Source organism: Apus apus, chromosome 7 (genome assembly GCF_020740795.1).
Source record: "Apus apus isolate bApuApu2 chromosome 7, bApuApu2.pri.cur, whole genome shotgun sequence".
Classification (NCBI taxonomy): Eukaryota; Metazoa; Chordata; class Aves; order Apodiformes; family Apodidae; genus Apus; species Apus apus.
Window position 1 is genome coordinate 7,165,458 of NC_067288.1, and position 20,832 is coordinate 7,186,289.

General features: G+C 40.8%; 1 protein-coding gene across 2 annotated transcripts in view; it reads right to left on the reverse strand.

Annotated features, from left to right (window-relative positions):
- ATF6 (activating transcription factor 6) overlaps positions 1 to 20,832 on the reverse strand; it is a 76,779-nt gene that overhangs the window by 36,939 nt on the left and 19,008 nt on the right. For both annotated transcript variants that reach the window (XM_051625425.1, XM_051625426.1), the window contains 5 exons: positions 15,733 to 15,876; positions 13,746 to 13,865; positions 12,732 to 12,834; positions 11,507 to 11,571; positions 8,453 to 8,567 (listed from right to left, as the gene is read on the reverse strand). In XM_051625425.1, the coding sequence (XP_051481385.1) occupies positions 8,453 to 8,567; positions 11,507 to 11,571; positions 12,732 to 12,834; positions 13,746 to 13,865; positions 15,733 to 15,876 (547 nt within the window). The remainder of the gene's footprint in view (positions 1 to 8,452; positions 8,568 to 11,506; positions 11,572 to 12,731; positions 12,835 to 13,745; positions 13,866 to 15,732; positions 15,877 to 20,832) is intronic.

The window sequence follows — 20,832 nt, forward strand, 5'->3', positions numbered from 1 at the left end:
TCAGGGAAGGAAACATCAATGAAGAACAGCTTGGGAACGCCTACTTCTAGAGTCTCAGAGGAGAGAACTGTTTAACACACGAGAGCCTGGCTGGACTTAGATCAAGAGAAGATGGGCTGTGTACTCTCCTTGCACAGAGCAAGCTCTCAGCCCGAGCACCACTTAGACTGCTTTCCTCATACTGGGTATCACCTCTTTGAGATGGCGGACACTTCCAACCTTATTTTGGGTGGTTGTGAAACCAAGGAACAATAACAATCACTTATGCCAAGCAATGCTTAGTGGAGCTTTGCTAATCAAACTCACAGGATTCAACAGACAAGCCATTTCTACCTTGGACTCTTGTGGAGCACATGAAGTTTGAGCTGTTCACCTGCCCCTCCGGCACAGCTTTGCCTTCTCTCAATGAGAAGTATTTTCTAGTGCCAGAATTATTCACAGGCACATTTCAACATTTGCAATCAAAACACAAAGAGGATTTCCTGAACAGTCATTTCCAGCACAAAAGATCTCTTAGCTTAGCCCAAGATACTCCAAATTCTGAATCACTGACCTGAAGCCGGACAGTTTCCATCAACTACACTGGCGAAACTGGAGTTTATGCAATTACATGGTGAGGAGCAAGCCTTTCCAGGCATAAAGCAAAATTTTCTCATTCTGAGACCCACCTCTCTGCTTCAACTATCAGAAACAAAAGTCCACCCTACTAGGAATGGAAGTATATTTTAGAAGAAGCGGTGAGAAACTGCTGTGGATGCAGGCAGAACTCGCCTACATGGGCCATATGTTTAGCCACAGAGCACATACTTCTGCAACAAACCCATCCCAATTCTGTGGCAGAGCACAGTGAAGAAAAAAACCACTGCACTCTGGGGAAAAGGCCCTATGCTTTCTAGGATTCACAGAGAGCAGATCTGGGTGCCAAAGAATCTCCTAATATTTCTTAGTACTTTAGGAGGAGCAAGTGAATTTCTGCAGCTAGTACTCTGTCTTTCCATTAGCCATCCCAGTAGATATGGTTGCTTGTAGCCTATCTACATGAGTCCCAGAAGTAGCAAACAAGTTTCGTGTTCCACTCTCAAAACAGCTCTAAAGCCAGTTACAAGTTTCAAAGCCAGTTTAAAGATCAACATGTACAGTTAATGTTATCACACTTCTTGTCCTAGGAGTGTAAGTGATTTAAAAATAACACCTGGAAGCCACAAGTGCTCTGCTTGGTCCAGTGGGAGGTGATGATAATCTGTACATACTCACAATAGCACCTGGGCTCTTACTTCATATAATAAGCTCTGTGTGCTGTCCAGCTAAAAATCTGGCAAAAGGATTAATTCAAACTGGAAGCAAATAATCTGACCAGAATTAACTCTAAAAGGCTACCTAAGATTTTAAGTAACGCTTTCAAGTGTAGTACTGTAATAATGAACATTTGCTAAAAGGTAGGATTTCTTTTGTGGACACAAACACTACTTAATGAAATCAAGAACATCTCAGTTCTACAAATTTTACTTCTATAAAGACCCTGTCTGTGGCTGTCAGATATAAAAACAAAATTAACAGAAAAAACTCAGTAGTATGAAAGCTGTGAAAGTGTGCGGTCCAACTAAGAAACTAAGCACAGGTGTTTCAAAGTGCTCTCTGCATATCATTCAAGGCAAATGAACTATCATGAAGGTCATTTTTTCATGCAGAAGCTCCTTTCTACCAAACACAAAGCAATGCCCTACTGGCTACTGCAGCTCCAGAGTTGAAGGTATCATTAATGTCTTTATACAGTTCGGGCTCAGTCAGCATCAATTCCATAATTAAATACTGCTACAGGTCACAAGCCAGATCCCATCATTCCCTTCCGAGAACTGTTCAGAATAATCTGATGCAAATTTTCTTCAGTCAACACCATGCTCTCACTAAAGAAAAGTGATTAACTGGCATTATTAAAGTATAATTAATGCATTATTAAATTTGGGTTATTTCCTGAAGGAAAGGAACTGCTTCAGAGCTGTATTTTCCCTGCCTGTTCTAACTGAATGCACGTTTCTTGTTTGTGGATAGACTTGTGTTCCTGCCCACTTTGTTGTCAGCAATTGTCTGCTGTCTGTTCTTAATAAGTGAGATACTGCTGTCATTTCCTTTACTGAGACAATTCCCACTTTATAATTACATCTGCTTCCCAAACTTCCCAATTATACTTCTCTAGCCTATGTCCACACCAATTTCATAAGCACTGGGTCTTCTACAGAGGCTTTCCAAAACCAACAATCTTCATCTATTTCTTGCCCACAACACTTCGTCTGTCAAGCATGCAGCACATTTTAAATACATGTATACTCTTACTGGTCACGTCTGTCTGCAACCAGCTTAGGTTTTAGGGACATTTTTTGCAGTATGTTTTATTTTAACTATAATTATCTACAGTCTATGTTGTCCTTCCAAATACTAGTTTAAAAATAACTAAGTATTAGTTAGGCCTGGGACACACAAGGCTGAAAGAAGTTCAGTGACGGCATTAATATGATTCATGAAGTTCCAGACTCCATACAGAAGACAAACGAATCAAGACTATACACACAAAACTCAAGGGGATCTTTTGCTCCATGCCAGACATATTTGAGTGACTTTTCTGTCCCTGCTTATACATCTTTCCTCAACACCACATTCATTCTCAATTTTATTTGGAGGATAGTGGGCCTCCAAGGAACCAAAGGAGATAAAAATCAGAGCAACTAAGAATTTGCTTCCAAAAGTGTCTTGGGAGAGTGAGGAACAGAGCAGACACTTCCAAGGGAAACAACCCTGCTTAGGTGTGACAGGCATTACCTCCCTTCTCAGAAACACATTTCGCGCCCTTGCTCCGGTCCCTCCTCACTGCGGTTTGCATCTGGCTAAGCCAAACAGCTGCTGCCCAGAAGAGGCTTCACTGCAGCTGGTACTTGCTGGCTGCTCCTCTTTGGCTTCCACTCACTGCACAGCCAAGGTGTCTCACTGCCTAGCTCCTTCTCTCCCTTCGTCCCCCAGCCTGCCCTCTACAGCACATGTGTAGCCCTTTGCTGCCTCACTCGCAAAAGTACATCCTCACATGGGAACACAACTTCTAGGCATTGCAGAGTAACAACAGGAAGAAATAATGAAGCAATCAGAGGTTTTTCTGGAAAATACCATAAGGCACTGATAGAAATGCTTTTAAAGAATTGCTGGCCTTTATCGACAAACCTAAAAAAGGCTTATTTTGAGCTTCCTGTTATTTAAACCTGGAGCTGTGTTGTTCTCATACACTTGTATTTTGATAATCCAAGGATTGAGGTCAGGCCGTTCGTGCTCTATAGACCGACATAAATTTTTAGACTCAACTTTAGATACTGAATTTCTCCTTGGAGATTCTGAGACTAAGCTTTAAGATGCTACCAACATCTTCCCCAGTTGAGTGTCCAAAAGACTACAGGGAGCCCTTCTCCCCACCAGTGCCCAGACCCTTTGATCGTCAGCTCTCCCTGCTTCCCACCTGCCAGACATATTCCATACCAGGAAGAATGACAGTTAAAGAAAGACCAAAAAAAAAAACTTGCTTCACTGTTTTCACACCAGGGATTTGGAAGGAGAAACTTCTCCCTGACATGGAGAGAATTCAGAGTTTTGCCAGAAGAGAGGGAATTTGTAACAAAGAATGCAGCAGGCCAGCCTTCATTTTCATGAGCGACACTCAGATGGAAACAGGAGGTTTTCATAAGGGGTTTTCAAATCTGAAAGTCAAATGCAGCCATAATTTGTCAGAGGCTGGCTTGCTGAGCTGCAGAGCATGCTGCAGCACAATCACACACACTGTTTGCTTTGTCAGATTTTCCCAGGAAGGCAAGAGCTGGCCTCACAGAGTAGACAGGCTAAAGGGTGACCTCTGCTTTGAAAAGGACAGGCAATTTTATCATGGATACCATGCCCTGAGCCTCCCTTCTTTCAACATCAATTATTCTCAGCATCTGTATACAATATAGGACAAGATCATAAAATCCTAGGATCCTGGGATAAAGTCACTTTTTTCCTCTGAATAGCTAAGGTCAGGCTCCCCAGGAGAAAGGGGAGTTTGTAAAATCTTTAAAAAAATCTGCATGTGAACTTGCAGCAGTTGCAAACCCACAGGACTCAAACACATAAACCAGCTACAGTGTCTTTAGGAGCAGCAGGATATGTGAGTCTAATCAGAGCTTTTTATCTGAATGAAAGACCAAATTATATATCCCAGTCCACAGAAATCCACAAAGTCAACAGTAGAAAACTTCATGTTCATTAAAAACCACCCATTGTCAAGTGAAACAACACAGGAGAAAAGTATATGTTAGGCCTGAATTTCTGGCTATGAAACATCATCTGAAACTGATTTCTTACAAAGCAGATTTGCCCGCAGGATGTAGATGGCACGATAAGTGCAGTCAATTGGAACCTGCCTCGCTCAGGCTCTCTCAATAAATTCAAACTATTGCCAGAACTGTGTGTGCAGCACAGCAAACTACTGCTACACAAGCATGTCAAAGCCAGGCATTACCATCTTTTGCTGCCTGAAAGTAATATATCATCCCAAGTATGATTAACACAGCACAGGCTTATTACCAATAAAAGCAAAACATAACCTACATATTTTTATTCCTACCATACTGAGCATTCACACAAAGAAATCACAAAAGTTCTGCTTTAAATTGGGCTTAATCATTTCAGTGAAAACTTTTTTGCAGAACTGAGAAATCCTTACATGCTCATTGCAGATGTTGGCTTGCAGGACCAGAAATTCACATCCATAACAATACATTTCCCTGAAGCTCTATGGTTTAAGCACCGAAGCAGAAATTTACAAAGTGAAATTCTGGTCCCACTGAAGTTAGTAAAAGCTTTGCCATTGATTTCCAGCATCATTCTCACTCTAAAAAATAACTAGAATCACCTTTTAATATTAATTTTTTTACTGTACTATATTGTAAGATATTGTAAATGTGCTGCATTAAATATAATTGGCAATTTGCTATCAGGAGACATTTGCACTTTGAAACAAACATAGAAAGTAGTGGGAGGAAATACTAGTAGCCTTCTAAATTTCCCAAGCAAATCAGACCAGTAATTACACTCTTACCCTAAAAAGTATCACTGTCCTTAATAAATCTGCAGAGATGCCATCAAAGGGTCAGCGTTAGAATCTTCCAGGATGGGGAAAAACTACTGCTTAATCACTGCAAGTTGCAGGACTGGAATGATCTGGAGCCACATTTACAGGCCAAAGTAAATTGGAACGGATTTGTTTTCTCCAATGATTTACTTAATTACCTTTCAAATTAAGCTAGCTATTCAAGTAATTCTAGACACAACCTCAAGGTCTGAATACTCCATGGCAAAACAGATGTGAGTTCTGAGAGGGAACTGTTTGGGTGCCAGGCTCACAGGAGCACTGCAGCAGCAGGCAGGTGTCTGTCTCCCTGCTGACAGAGCACGTTACATCAACTAACTTGAATTTTGCAGCTGTTCTCCACTGGGGTTTTAGAACAGATCAAGCAGAGATTGGTAGCAGAGACGTCAAAGAGCAGAGCAACAGACTCTCAGTTCTGTCCCTCAGACCTGGGAAAAATGGAAGGAAGGTTCAGTGCCAGCTGGAGACTCCCAACACGCTTCAGCAGAGCTCAAACTGCTGTATTCCTATTCACAGACACACAGCACCTTGCTCTTGGTACTCACTGCACAGACTTCTCAGCTCTGAACATGCTCCCAAAACCAACCCAAAACAGCCCAACTTAGAGGCAGGCTGCAAAGACATAGCTTCAGAGTGCTGGAGCATGTGGGGACAGCAGAGAGCTCAAGTGTGAATATATACTACAGAGAACATGTTTTTGTTCCATTGCCTGGTGTCAGTGCTAAATGACCACAGAAAACAATGGCTTCCTAAAAGTTAAGAAGCGAGAAAACATAAAATTAACAAATTAACATCTCCAGAAATAAATGGTGATGATCCCTGCCCATGAGGGATGTTGGCTGCTGAGGCCTGGCAGAGCTGGCAGACAACACTGCCCCAGTTCAAGAATTCTTTACTCAGTGTCAGTTACTTACTTCTTCTTGTTAAAAAATGACATTACAGATTCCCCCTCACAATAGCAGAAAATTATTTTTTCTAGACTTGCAGAGTGAAAGTCCAGCTTCTTGTATGGACTCTGCTGATCCAAATACTGCTTCATTTCCCTCTCTCCTCCTCAAAAAATAAAAATTAATAATAATCAAACTAAATATGAATATGCAAACAGAGAAACCTTCCATGGCAAGGAAAGATTATAAAGTTGAAGAGATCATGAGAAATTCAGTCTTACAGGTACTAAGCATCACCAGTAGATGACACAGCACATTTGAGCTTTGCTCCCCTGCCTTGCACGTTCAGAAGCCCTGGCTGACTCTATGAGAGGCATGGGCAGCTCTAGCAAATGCCATTTTCTAGAAAATCCAAGGAACTCATGGCACAACTCCTGTAGTGCAGGGGAGAACATGCAGAAAACACACAAAAATTGTATTACATTTCAGGTCATGTACCCAGGAGAGATGTGGGGTTACGTGACACTGCACCCAGAGCAGCAAGCATGTGGAAAGGATCCCAGAGACATCAGGTGGAAGGGAATTCTTTAAGTTTCATAGTCCTATATCCCACAGCAGAACCATCACCAATATCCAAACCATCCACTCCCTGGGACTCGTAACTGCATGATTCCTGTTCATTTGTATGTGGTTGTTAACAGCTTATTAAGTGCTTGGGAGTGTCTGCATGGAAAACAGCCAGACAGAAGAACACAACTCCAGGCCTTGTCTTCTAACTTGGACAAGTGTGCAAGCAATAAGCAAGCGAATTGTCCCACAGTGCTGAGAAGGAACTCAGTCCTTTCTCTCAGCTCCTAATAATCAGTGAAAAGGGAATTGTGGTCCAAAGAAAATGAGGTCAGCAGTCCTCAGGAGGAGGTGAAAGGGCACCTCCTTGGCTGGGGCCCTTCTGATGGCACCCCTTGGGCTGTGCAGGAGTCCTTTCTGTACTCACAAAAGAATCCAAGCAAGTAATTTAAAAGTGCCTCAGGGCAGAGCTTGTCACTAGATCAGGTTTGCCCTGTTAAAATAATAAATGAGGTAATGCATAAAACTGCCTTCGATTTGAGGACATTTCATTCATAAAAACAGAAATACCAACAGATTTGCAACCAAATAAACTTTCTAAATGGTTAAAAAAAGGCTCCGCATCTCTCTCTGCAAAAGAGCAGAGCCAAGCAGTAGGGATTCTGTGGCACAAGACACACTCTGTTTCCAAGGACAGCTTGGAAAGCTGCAAGATGAGAAAGAGAGCTGACAACTTCCAGGTCATTAATCCGACAGCGTAAACCAAACCTGTGGACCATTACCTGTATTCGGGTGGACTAGAGCAACAGCTGCAAGTGAAGAACAACAGAAACACTATTCTGCTTTTTACTCTGAGTTTTCAGAAAAACTTTTATAATCAATTCTCCACTCCCTTCTACTCATCCTCAGGATATGTGGAGCCTGGTGCTGGCTATATTTGTGTTGCTAGCTGCAAGAACAGCAGAACATGCCAAGCATTTAATAACAAAATTCCAGCCTTGTGACACAATCCAGTAATCCCAGGACTGGAAACTAACCTCATATTTCTACTCAGCACAAAACCCTAATCCTAACAAGAGCACCACTATTTTTAATCTGCCTGAACCTTTTCTAAAGACATGTGTCTCACAACTGAAGAAAGTTCCTGTAGATGAGGTCAGACAGGGATGTGTTACCTCTGTACATCTGGCATGTACATCTGACACAGAAACTGCTAAAACTAGTTATGCTCATTTTTGAGCTCTGACACAGAATTGGTTGTAGCTGGATGGGCTATTGTGGCAACTACTGGTCTCCCACCACCTTGGGACCCCTGTCAGGATACTCTTTTGATGAGGAAACAAATGGAGGGTTGCAGGGTCCAAGGAAAACTGTGGCTGGGAGTGAGAAAGCATAGGATAATCTAGTATCACAACATTCCGGCTAGCAGTACAGAAAGTGCCATCAAAGACCTGGAATTCAATTTTGTAGCCGCTTTTACTGCTATTAATTGAGCTGCAGAAGTGAGGATGTGCCTTCCAAAGCTGCAGCCCAAGTCTATGGACTATGCTTAAGGGTTTAACCACAGGGTTCATGTAATTTTGTGCTGTCTTGCCCTAGCACTACAATGTTTTCTGCAGAGCTCTTTCCATTCCTCACTGTGATGGGCATATTGTGCACAGACCATGCCCTGCCCATATTACTGTAAAGGATAGACAGAAGCATCACTTATGAAGAAACAAATTTAGCTTCAATCTCAACTAAGTCACCTTTCGTATTACAACAGAAGACACTCAGTGTTAGAAACAGTCTTATAGCTACACCTAAAAGGCCAGGGTTGAACAAGTACGAGACTTACTCTGCGAAATGACACCACGTAGAATGTGTCCTCCCTTCTGTGAATAGCTTCAAAAAAGTCTTGATAGCTCCTTGGAGAGGCATAATACACCTGCAGCTCATTCCCTGAGTTCTTGCTGAAATACAGAAGGGGAGAAGGTAATTATTTTAGACAGGAAAGTTAACTTCAGTGAGACAACGACTTTAAAGATCTGCTTTTCAAAAGAACAGCAGCTCTTCATCCATTGAGGGAGGCATGAGGAACATTAAACACAGGTGAAGACAAGTGTAACTACTGGGTATTTTTTTTAAGTTCAAGGTGCTTTAAAGGGCTTGCTGCTGGAAACATTTCCAAGTTTGTTGATTTTATTCATGTTTCAGAAGCTGGCATGATGACTTCTGAAAATAGATTTTAGCAAATTTTAAAATGATTTGCAATTCTGAAACAAAAACATTGAAACTTTTAATAATTTTTCTGTTTCCTTTTACTGCTAAGGATCCAAACCATTCAAATTGAAAGAGTTGCAAAGTTCAGCATAAACCTTCTCATTTACTGTCAAGTGGCAATGTCACCTTCACTCTAACCCACCTTTTTTTTTTTTAATCTCTTTGGTCAACTCAAAGATTTGCTCTTGATTTTCAAATTTAGGCAGTGGAGCAAAATCAGATATTAACAGTTTCTGCTTATCTTTGTCACTATTTTTTTCTTATATATATCAGATAGGAGGAAAAGATGCTGTTGTCTAAACTATTCAAAGCAATAACACTGGCAAGTCAAACAATCATGGTACTTATCCACTGTTTATCTTCGAAAGGTGAGAAATGCCCAACATGTGTTGCTATCATGTATACTTCCCCAATCTCATTAAAAAATAACATTTAATCAAAGTGGAAAGTTGCACTTACACAAACCATTACCTGGACCTTTACCCAGTCATTTTAACTCTATGCCATGTTAATAGCATCCTGTCTGTTTGCAGTATTTATGGCAAAAACACTGATCAGGCTATTCCTCCCAATGGCCCCAGCTCACCCACATTTTAAACTGGTGGCCAACTTAGATTATCATGGTATGTTTCTATAATGTACATAACTGTGCACCCAAAACAAGGCACAAATCTATCATTAGGCAATTTGCTTGAGCAGCACTAATAATAGACCACAATTCCCCCCTCTGCTAGTGCTAATATAGTCCCGTTGCAACTGAAGCTGCCAAACCAGTTGCCCTTTAACAGGACTGGGGGTGTAAATCCTGGGAGATCAAAAGCAGGCAGCTCTACCCTATATATATCCTCTTTAGCAGAACTATGCAAGTGAGGAATCAGATCACATCCTTCACACAGAGGAGACAGAGAGTGGAGCTAATTTGAGCTTGATTACTCATTCATAAAACACGCAGGCCCACCAAACCACCCCTGAGATTCAGCACTGAAGTTTTACTGTGATAAAAGGCATCACGCCCACACATTGCTCAGTGAAACATCCTGAAAAATGAAACAGGTCCCGCAGATCCATTTGCTCGCCCACACTCAAGAAGATACAGCTAGACCTAAAAAACAGCCTTTTATAATTCTAAATCCAGCCATGGGAGACAGTTGTTCCAAAGCACTTGGAAACCACTGGAGGACAGGATGGACATGAAGAGACAGGAGACAGAAGGACCAGGGCTTATTCAGCCTGGAAAAGAGAAGGCTGAGGGGGCTCTCATTGCAATCCTCATCTTCCTAATACAGATTACCAAAGAAGATAGGGACAGTCTTTTCTGACAGAGGCACCAAGAAACCTTAAGTTAAACATACTTAAGAGTAGGAGGTTGGACTCGAGATCTCCAGAGGTCCTTTACAACCTGAACTACCCTGTGATTCTATGATTTCACAGAGCATCTAATAGCTGATGGCTCTGGGAGGAACTGCAAGTCTGTTCTATGTTCTTAGCAGTTTCAGGACCGTCAGAACATGCAGCTGCCATGACTCACTGCTCCTGTTCATTTGAACATCATTCATCTGAAAAAAAAAATACCTTACTTCCTTCTGAGCACAGCAGATTACTCCATACAGAGCTGCATGATGTTGCAGCCTGTTTCTAATGCCCCAGATATTTTGTTAAGAGCAATACAGGCATGTATATTAAACTGCCTTATGCCATGAGGCTTGTTCATCCAGTCTTCAGTTAAAACAAACATCCTTCATCTGCCTGCAAAACTAAAAAATGCCTTTTTTTAAAAAAAAAAAAATTAGTTAAGACACCAAAATTTGGCAGCCTGATTTCCATAACATTTGCCTGCAGCTTATTGTTTTCTCCCAGGCTGATCCTGGGCAATGTAAACAGGAGGGCCACATCTTTCTTACTTCAATGTCAGTATTTCAGGTATTCTCAAAAAATCACTTTATACTCCATTCTGCTTACTCCTCTTAGTCATTTTGAGGCAGAGAACCTTTTACCTACTGTCACACAGAATTCAGGAGAGTGAATTTTTGTTTCCTTAAGCTTTGCCCTCCAGTTCTTCCTGTTCTGAGGGAAGAGATGGGTATATGGGATGGGGGAGAGAGGGCATCAGGAAACTCTGTGTTATGATCTTCTAATCATCAGGGAAAATCAGGAGATTAAAACAAACCATGCAAGTAAGAATGTAATGTACTTCAACTCTGTTGAAATAATTTGGTAATAGCTATAATGGCTCTACTCTTGAGGACAGTGAGATAAACCTTTCTCTTACCAGACTCTTTGATACCATCTTATAAACTACTGATGTTCCTCCAGACAATGTCCTTTTTTATTCCCTAAAGATTCAAACCTGTTTAGGAAGGGATTCTGGAGAGTGAAATAAGGTTTTCTTAAGATTAATTGGCACAAAGGCCCCAGAAGAGTAGAGCTGTAATACAGGGGTTTCTTAAATGTAGTTTGAATCAATAGAAGCAGTTATTTGCTAAGAGACAGAAATTAGGCCCATATATGTAGTTAGCATCTGGCTTCAGAATCCTGACAACAAGGTGAAAACTGGCACTTTCTACCCACTGTTGGTGAAAAACTAGATGATTAAGTAGAAAGCAATCAAAAAGCAGTTTTTCTGCCTTACCTGAGGCTGGTGTCTGTGTAAGGCATGGCCATTAGCTGGGAATCTGTCTTCTCACTGAGGGAGCTCTGAAAAGGGGCAAAACAAAAGAAGACAAAAAGTGAAAACAAAAAACATTTCCTTGGTTTGGCACCACAGAAAACACCAGGCACATCTGTATAAGAGAGTGAATATATAAAGGGGTGCAGAGGTGAATCAGTGCCCTGAGCAATAAATGTACATTTTCCCACTGGTGAAATATGCATAACTGAAATGGCCCAGCAATCAAGCTGGACACATGGAAAGGGTTTCAATATGGCAAAAGTTGCAGCCACACATCCAGAGACAAAGAAGGGAGTCTGGCACCATATGCAGTAGTTGCACACATTGTGCCATCCAAGTGCAAAATTTGCTATCAATGATGTCAGCTCTCCAAAATTCTTCTGAGGAGACACCCACTTTGTAGCCCTATGAACATTAACTACCCACAACACACTTCTGGTGTTTGAAACACTAGAAGCACCTGAACTTGCTCTGCTTAAATGTTCTACCATTCTCCTTTGAGCACCAGTGAGAAGAGCCTGAAGTTTCATATTCAATAATTTTTCTTTAGACAAGTGTGGTATTCCCCACATTGTTAAGTTCAACTCCTTTTAAGGCTGTTACTAGCTCTTAATCAAATGAAACACACTGAAAATTCATGGCTTTAATTTCATCCTCACTGTTGGTATGACATGGAGATGAAAGGGATTTTTAAAAATGGGAAATATGAGCACAAATCTCATAATTCTGTAGTTTTGCCAAAAAAGTATCCTTCTAGCAAAAATCTGAAAAAAATAAATAGGAAAATCTCAACAAAAACCAATCAGCTGTGCCCCTTAACCATGAGTTACAGCATGAATGTGCTGTAGGTTACATTTCTCTCCATTAACCAAGGGTTTATCCTTACACAGCCCTATAGAGAAGTCATAAAAGCAATTTTAAAAAAACACTGAACATATTCTGATGACTGCTAAAAAACCTAAAAACCTTTAGCCTGAATTCAAGAGCAGGACTGGAAGAACTCTGACAACATAATTATCAACCAAAGCCAGCAATTCAAAATGGGAAGTGTTGGGTACCCTAATTACAGGCACCATTGCTACTTTTGTCTATAATGACAAGCACAGACAAGTAAGAGAGAATATTTTGTTATGTTGTCTGAAATTATCTTGTCATTCTGTTGATTTACAAGCATAAAACTGCCTACCTGCATAACCCGTGCTTTCTGCTGTTGGTTATTTGACAGCCTTCTAGATCTTGTTTGTTCCACTTCATGTCTATGAACCCAACCTCGAAGTTCATGATTCAGCCTAGAAAAACCCACAGCATTAACAGATGTTTCAAAGAACAGTGGCAGAAATATTTATTTTAGAAGACTGTTCTACAGATATTTCAGTTCACTACTTCTACATTATAATAACCTTATTTTTAACACCAGAGTAAGAAAACATACTTGCAACATTAAATCTATGAGGGAATTTACAAGAAAATACCTGTGAATTACTGGGATTGGGGATGTTTCAATATAAAGCAGATACAGTACTTTATTTTGCCCAATGAACAGTAATTCTGAAATTACTGCAAGGACTACTGAAATTTAAAATCAAAAGTTGATCAGTTCAAGACAAAATACTGGTTAAGAAGGCTGAAATTCAGCAAATAAATTTGAGAGAAAAAAATGGACAAAGCAAAATGGTGATGAGGTTGGTGAGGCACTCACATTCTTGGAAAAAGTGGAGCTAGGTGTTTACTAACTGAATAATGCACATCTGCTATGTCAAGTTAAGTCTGCTTGTACTGGAAGCTAGAAGTAGAAGACCATCTTTTATGTACTTCAGATGGAAAAGGCTTTTAGCTGGACTTGATTTACATATTATGAGCATTTCCACATATAAAGTGATTCCTCTTTCCAGTCATCAAAAACCTCCAGGCAATCAGAAAATTGCTATTTGGTTATTGCTAAGTGACTAGTGTGATAACTGAGTGAAAATCACTACTAAAAACATCAAAAGATGACAAGGATCAAAGTCAGTCTCCTGTCTCCATGGCAGTAGACACTGGAGAGTGCAGACACAGAGGCACTGCTCACATGCTGGATGAATACAATGAATGGACAGTATCATCACTCAGAGCTGACTGTCCAGCAGTACTCATCCAACACAAAGTTTATGTCTAAACTCCTAAAAACAGCTTAAATACTCAGAAAAGGTAGTTTGCTCACCTGAGTGACTCTGTCCGGTTGATCAGGGGCTGACAGGGGGGTGGTGGTGGTGAAATATATAACAGTGGTTCTTCTGAGACTATCATCAGTGCTTTGTTATCAGATACAGAATGATCATACCTGTGGGGGGAAAAAAAGACAAAAAAAAAAAAAAAAAAGACATAAAGAAATCCCTTAAAATAGTTTTTCATGAACCTTTGACCAAATCCAGAGAATAAGCACTACCATTAGCAGACCCACAAAGGTCAGAGCTGCTCCTATGGGACCACTGAAACAGGTGAAGAGCAATTTCTATCAAATGGTCTTAGTCAGTTCCCCAAAGGGGTCTGGTAGCACTTAACAGACAGCTGAGCATTAGCAGATGTTGGATCTCTTCCGAAATAGGCCAGATACTTAAAGAAAATGAAGTCCACAGAATATTCCCCATAATATGTAAACTATGAGACCTCTGCAGAGGCAACTTTCTCTTTCATTCCAGAGCTGTACAAAATTTGCTACAGAAACACTAAATTTACTAGCAACTAAAACCATGCAGATGTGAAGACCATCAACAACATGACAGTGGAGCAGCCACAAACTATATTACAACTAAGTGGTGAGGAGAGGATTTACATCTCCAACAGTCTTCATAAGTTAGCTTGGCTTTAATAAGAAGCAAAAAAGAGCATGTATTTCAATACAAAAATGCATAGCATACTCAGCAACAAAGCAAAGACTAATATTCCTCTTTCCTCATTATCTGTACCTCCTGATGGGTTGTATACTTATCACCAAATACCTATTAAAAGTTCCTGTCTTGATAGGACATCAGTGTAACAACCCTAGTCCTCTTGGTTTTCACAGAAACTCATAGCTCCTAAACCTGAACTTCTTTCTGAAAAATGAGCTATAAGAGCTTTTGAAAGCCTTATTCACATTGCTCTCCCATTCCCAGCTTTCTCTCCGTCTTAATGTCTGCTGCTCCTGTTTACTGCATCTAGAACTGATAAAGGAGAATATGCAGCAAAGAGCTCACTGCTTGCCAAAAACTAGGGTGAAAGAGTAAAAGAACAGGAGGAGGGACAGACATATCCTCCTTAGAGAACCACTCTACTACCACGTTGCATAAGTCACGGTCTGAAACGTGCCACACAGGACACAAAGCCCTCACCTTGGCTACAGACTTAAAGTGTTCTTGATTTATTACCTTCTTTCTGCATGGCAAAATACATTAGGGCTTTCTGCACATCTGTGCCTGGCTTTGCTCAAGCAGCCAAAACACTCTACTGGAAAGGAACAATCTGATAGAATAAATCTTGTAAGGGGAAAACTTGAACTGGATTAACCAGACTTCAATCTGGAGACAATTATATGTTCATTTATGCACTGAATGTTAGAGATCTAGGAAGCTTGAAAGCACCTAGATAATTAAATAATGGGTAAACAGAAGGATGGACTCTGAGTTTTCTAAAAAAGCACAGTGCTATGTTCAGATTATGTTCTTAATTGTGAACTTCCCTGGTCTTCTCTTGAGCAACTAAGAAAAATAAATACTCTGGCTTGAAAAGTAAGGAGACATAATATGACAAACATCACAACTATGCAAGCTAAAATCGAGATCATGGGGAAAAAAAAAAATCAAACATGAAAATTTGAAGAAGGTGATGAAAAACTCTATGACATACACTTGTTTATATGCTTCCTTTCACCACGCTCTCCCTAACACCCTACAGCAAAACCAGTCACATGCACTTCTGAAGCTCTAGGTATCGAGTAATTTTGGAGATAAAACATCATATTCTTTTGAAAAGCAACTTGGCAAACTCTGTTAAATAATAATAATTTTTTAAAAAGAGATCAGCTTGCAAAACACTGTGTGTGTAAGGTCAGTTGCTCTACAAAAGCAGCAGTAACGCTGGCCAAAAAGGTTAGCAAATGGAAGGGCAGTGAGGTCTAAAAGCACCATTAGCCTCTGCCATGGAAAACAAGTTAAAGATTTTAATCTCACCTATTATTCTTTTTGGGAATGATGGCACTGGGTGTTTTCTGAACTGTGCTGGACTCCTGGCTAGTTGAGAACTCCAGAAGATTTCTGGTCCGGTGGCTGGAACTTGCAGTGGAATCAACACCATTGGGATCCTTTTCAAATACACTGGAAAACATAACAGCCACAGCAAAACATACCACATATATAAGGGCTCCACAAGACACTTTAGCATAAGATGTTGAACGCTCAGGTGGGTAAGTTTCTGGCTGTTGCTACATTTGGTGGATGATGTTCATGTCATATCTAATGTAAAAACATGATGACTTTTGTCACTATATTACTGTCATACAAAGCATTAGCAGAAAGAAAAGCAAATCTGTTCTCTGCTTCAGTTTTAATTGTTTGAAGGATTTTCAGGCTCTGATTTTTGTGTTCTCCCACAGGCTTCACCTGATGACATTGAGATCAACCTATTTGTATCCTGAACGAGCAGGCATAAGAAAATCACCTATATTCAAATAAAAGTACCCCTGAAATTCAACTTTCATCAGCCTCAAAGCAAGACTGATAGAATTTATATGAGTATAATGTGTAAGGAAAACATAGCTACCAAATTCCATGCAGCTGAAAGCCTGGAACATTATATCAGGCATAGATTCTAATAGGATTTAGAGACATTGGCCAGGCTGACCAACCCCATCCACCTAGTGGCAGCAGGCCAAGGTCACAGGTACCCTGCCATCCTGGTCTGTGCTTGCACTGATTGAAGGATCTTTCTCTGGAGGCTGCTCAGCCAGCAGTGCAGGAACACCTGTGCTGCTCTCCGTGCAAAGCAAGGCAGCAGTATTTCACATGTGAGATGGAAAAATGAACAAAAACCTGCTACACGAGACTGACTACTTCCTACTTCAGAAGGGTGGTTTACAAGTGAGAAATCCTGCAAGTACAAAAGCAATACTTCAAGGTATCCTCTCCAGCAGTCAGCTTTACTCTTTCATAAACATGGTTGCTTCCTGAAATGTGTGTTTATAAAATCAAGTCCTAACCTTCTTAGCTGACCACAGCAGAGCATCACCAGCACCAACACAGCCAAAATACAAAACTACAACAAGATCCCAGCATGACAATGAGATCTTTACTATGTATGTTGATCACTTCCTACAGAGTGCATTTTAGGTCATGCCCCACCCCTCCTGTGCAGCAGAACATAAACTCTGGAGGGGAAGATCTCAGTTTCCCATTTGTTTCATGGCATCGTTTTGCAATAGGCAACAAATACAAATGGTAATAACAGAGAAAGACAAGAACTAGCAAGAAAGGGAGATTAGATACTCCACAACTAAGCAGAAGGCACACAGAGTTGCCTAGCAATCCCCTCTTTTGCCGACACATTTATGCTCCCGTTAACAGTAACCCAGGTCTCCCCATGGGTAATTGTGTCATGTTCTGCAGAACTGCTGGAGCCAGGGCAATCCCAGATCTAGGCTGACGTTGCTTAGACTGTCTCTTCTCCTTCAGGTTTCCAGGCAGCAGTACTGAACCAGGCCAGCAGAAACACTACAGGCTCTGTTTTCACTAGTGACAGCGGGCAGAAAAGTACTTAGTTTCCTTACTGGATGTGTACACTAGCATCCAGATGTCTCATTGCTTCTACTGCAGAGCATGGAAAGCTGGATGGTTTATTCACAGTCTCATAGATCAGGCAACACCAGGCTATTAATTTTTGCAGGAACAATCTCCACTATCAACTGTATGTTATGAGATCTTGTTTCTTCTCCTCCAATGAAAGCATCAGCACAGCTGGCAGCACCTCAAGTCCAGAATCAGAGCTCAAAACTAAGGCTGATGCTTAAAGGGATGCCACACACCCCTGCTAGAAGTCACTCATTCGTGAGACGAAAGTTGTAACTCTCCTGCAAACTGTTTCTCCACAACCTGAAGTGCATCAGCCATCCAGGAAGCTGATGGACCTACTGGGACTGGTGTTTTATCCTATTCTTCTTCTCTCCCTTCCTGTTCAAAATGACACACTGAATCAGAGAAATTCTCCATGTAATTATTTAGCTAAAGCTGGCAAAAAAAACTAATCATAATGGTAACTAATCTGCATTTTTGCATTTTCCTTCCTATTTGCCTTATGCAAAGGCAATTCTTGTTATCTCAAGTTCCAACGTGGTGACTAGTTCGAGGTGAAGTGCCACGTGCAAAACGTTGCTACTCCAGTTCACCCTGAACTCTGAACAAAAGTAGAAAAATCCAAACCAAGTCCATCAAAGATAAAGATAAGCACCACTCTGCAATCACAGCTAATCTTTAGTTTTTGTAATTTAGTTGTTTTAGCTGTACAGCCATTCAAAACCACACACCTCATTTTACTGTATCAGCTTTAATAGAAAGGAAATGTTTATTTTTACTCTTCTCATGCTTAAAAACCTTAATCTTTTCATCAAAACTAAAATTTCATTTTTGGCAGTAGCTAAGTGTGGGATGTTTCAACCTGTAAGAGGATATCTTCAGCAGCAGAAGAGAAAGGAAGAGGCAAACAGAGTATGCCTTACGTATTTTATGCCTTACAGGCATAAACCATGGCTCCCACTTTGAGAACATGGGCACTAATTTGAGGACAAAATACAGGATTACTTATATATTCCAATGCTCCTTCCTTTATCAGGACTATCATTCTTCCATAAAATGCTTATTTTGCAGCAAGACTAGCATAAATTTCTGCCTTAAATAACATGGGCTACATTTGCCTCCCCTTTCCCATTCATTTTTTTAGGATCTTGAAGATTATCAGAAGCTTCCTTCTCAAAATCTCAAAAATGATTTAAACAAATGAAAATAATTTCTCTTCCTTGCTCCTTTGGTTTGTGGCAAGGACCCAAAGCCAAACAAACTTTCATTTTACATAAGGAAAAACCCCTCAATCTGAAATACTGCCCTGCTCCAACCATCTAGTTACTTGGGGAGTTTTGTTCGTTTCTTCCGCCCTCTGAGTAGATGTTGTTGTGTTGTATCATTGCTTCCCCTGCACTTCTCCCACAAGAGGTCACTTGTGGAGTTTGTCTGTAAACAGGGCTCCATCTTCAGGTAACAGATAGGAGAGGACACACAGGTAACAATCTATATCCTCTAACCTGGCATTCTCAAAGACCGTTCCTTGCCAAGGGGGTACACAAGGAGATGACATCGGATATCAAAATATTCTTCCTTTGACATGTCAGATTTTCATGAGGGGAAAAGTGTGACTCAGGACCAATTCTTTCAGGAGTTGGGATGAAGGACAGACATCTTCTGCAGAGCTACACAAACACTTGCCCACCTGACAGAGCTTTACAAGTGCTAGGCAGAGCAGCAGCAATACAAGCTGGAACAGGAAACATCTACAGAGCAGATCCAAACACCATGACACTGAAGATGAAGCCAATATCTAGCATTTAAAAACATCAGGTAGAAGAGGCTAGAAACAGTGAAAAAGAAAGGTAGATGATTCTGTTCAGAGGGAAAAAAGCTTCTGAAAAACAGTATTTTCAGCTAAGGCATCAATAGCTGCTTAAAAAAATACTCTAATAAATACTCTAAATAATATGACGGATGGTAAAAGCATGGACAATCTTTTCATTTTGTTGGGCTACATGATGTGAATTAGGAAAAGAAAGGGAACTTTGGCATACCTTCCCTGAGCAAGTCCTACTATTTGAAGGAATTGAGTTACTGCCCCATATTAAAAGTCAAGAAAGACTGAAGCTGAGAAATTATTTTACTGGACAAGGCGAGCAGTTAGAAGTTGGAAGCTGGAACCTTTTCTATTTGGCCACACTTCCACACCTGGGGTGCCTACCAAGGCTTTGCAGCCTCCACTTGGACATCCCAGATACTGTGAGCATCAAAGGGTTTTCACACAGCCACAAACACCCTGTCCAAGCTGGCTGAGCTATTGGCTTGTTTAAGACACAAAATCAGATCCAAGGGAAAAAAAGAAAGAACCACTAAATACTTCATGCAGATGTTTGTTCAGAATTGTAGATAAATGTGATTATAGGAGGGAAAGAAAAGCAACACTCTTGTCATGGTTTCTCCAGGCATTCAATGGCACCTGATATTTTAGCTGTATTTTTACTTCTTTGGTTTGAATGTCAGTTTGATAAATTTGGAAGCATGTCTTGCCAGGAGCCCGAACCAAATTTCTTTTCTACTTCTGGCTGAACAAATCCTGTGCAATTCGAGTTTTGAATACTGACATTTAAGTTGTACAGTAACTTCTAGACTGAAGCCAATAGTGATATCATAACAAAGAGTTTTCTGGGGACAGAACCATCTTTGAATATGAGCTGGGATGTTTCCAATGGGCTAAAGTTGACATTGCAAGGAGACACCAGCCGAAGACCTTGTCCTCTTCCTAACTGATTCCAGACAAGGCTGCCACAGTGCCAAACTCTCTCTGGAAAGTGTTTCTTGTTTCTTACTTCCGATGAGGGCATCATCTGCCAACAGCAAGGCTCTACCTTCTCCTGCCAGGCTGCTCCAGAGCTAACCTCTGGGAGTTCTGGGCTAGTAAGAGGAGCCGAGTCTCTCTCCTCTGCTGGGGACTTTGAGGAAAGCCAACCAAACTGGAGAGATGATCTCTATGTTTTTCTTGTCTTCTCCTTTCTTTAAAAAAACAATTTACTTTTAATAAATGTGTTAGAAAGACAAGAAAGCAATTGAGCATTTACTTTTGCTTAGAAAACTACATACAGTTATTACATACAGTTATTTGGAAGTGGACTGGCCTTTACTGACAGAGCTTGGGCAGGCCTGATGCAAACAGTCTCAACTGCAATGTTCATCCAGGGCAAAAACTTTCTGTATTTCACTCCCAGCCCAGGCAGATGAAAACATGGAGAAAAATGTAAGTTATCAGTGAGTGCATTTGGCATTCTGTGCTGTTTCTGCACTAGCAGCAGCAGGACAAGGCAAGTGAGTACAGCCAGGCCAAGGCACAACTCTGCCAGGATGAACATGTGGCTGTCATCAGTACAGGAAGGAGGAAGCAAGCACTTCCTGCTCCTCCAGTTGTAGGTTGTTAGAAAATCAAGGATATTCACTTTTATTCAAGCACCAAGCCATCAAGAGAGGTTC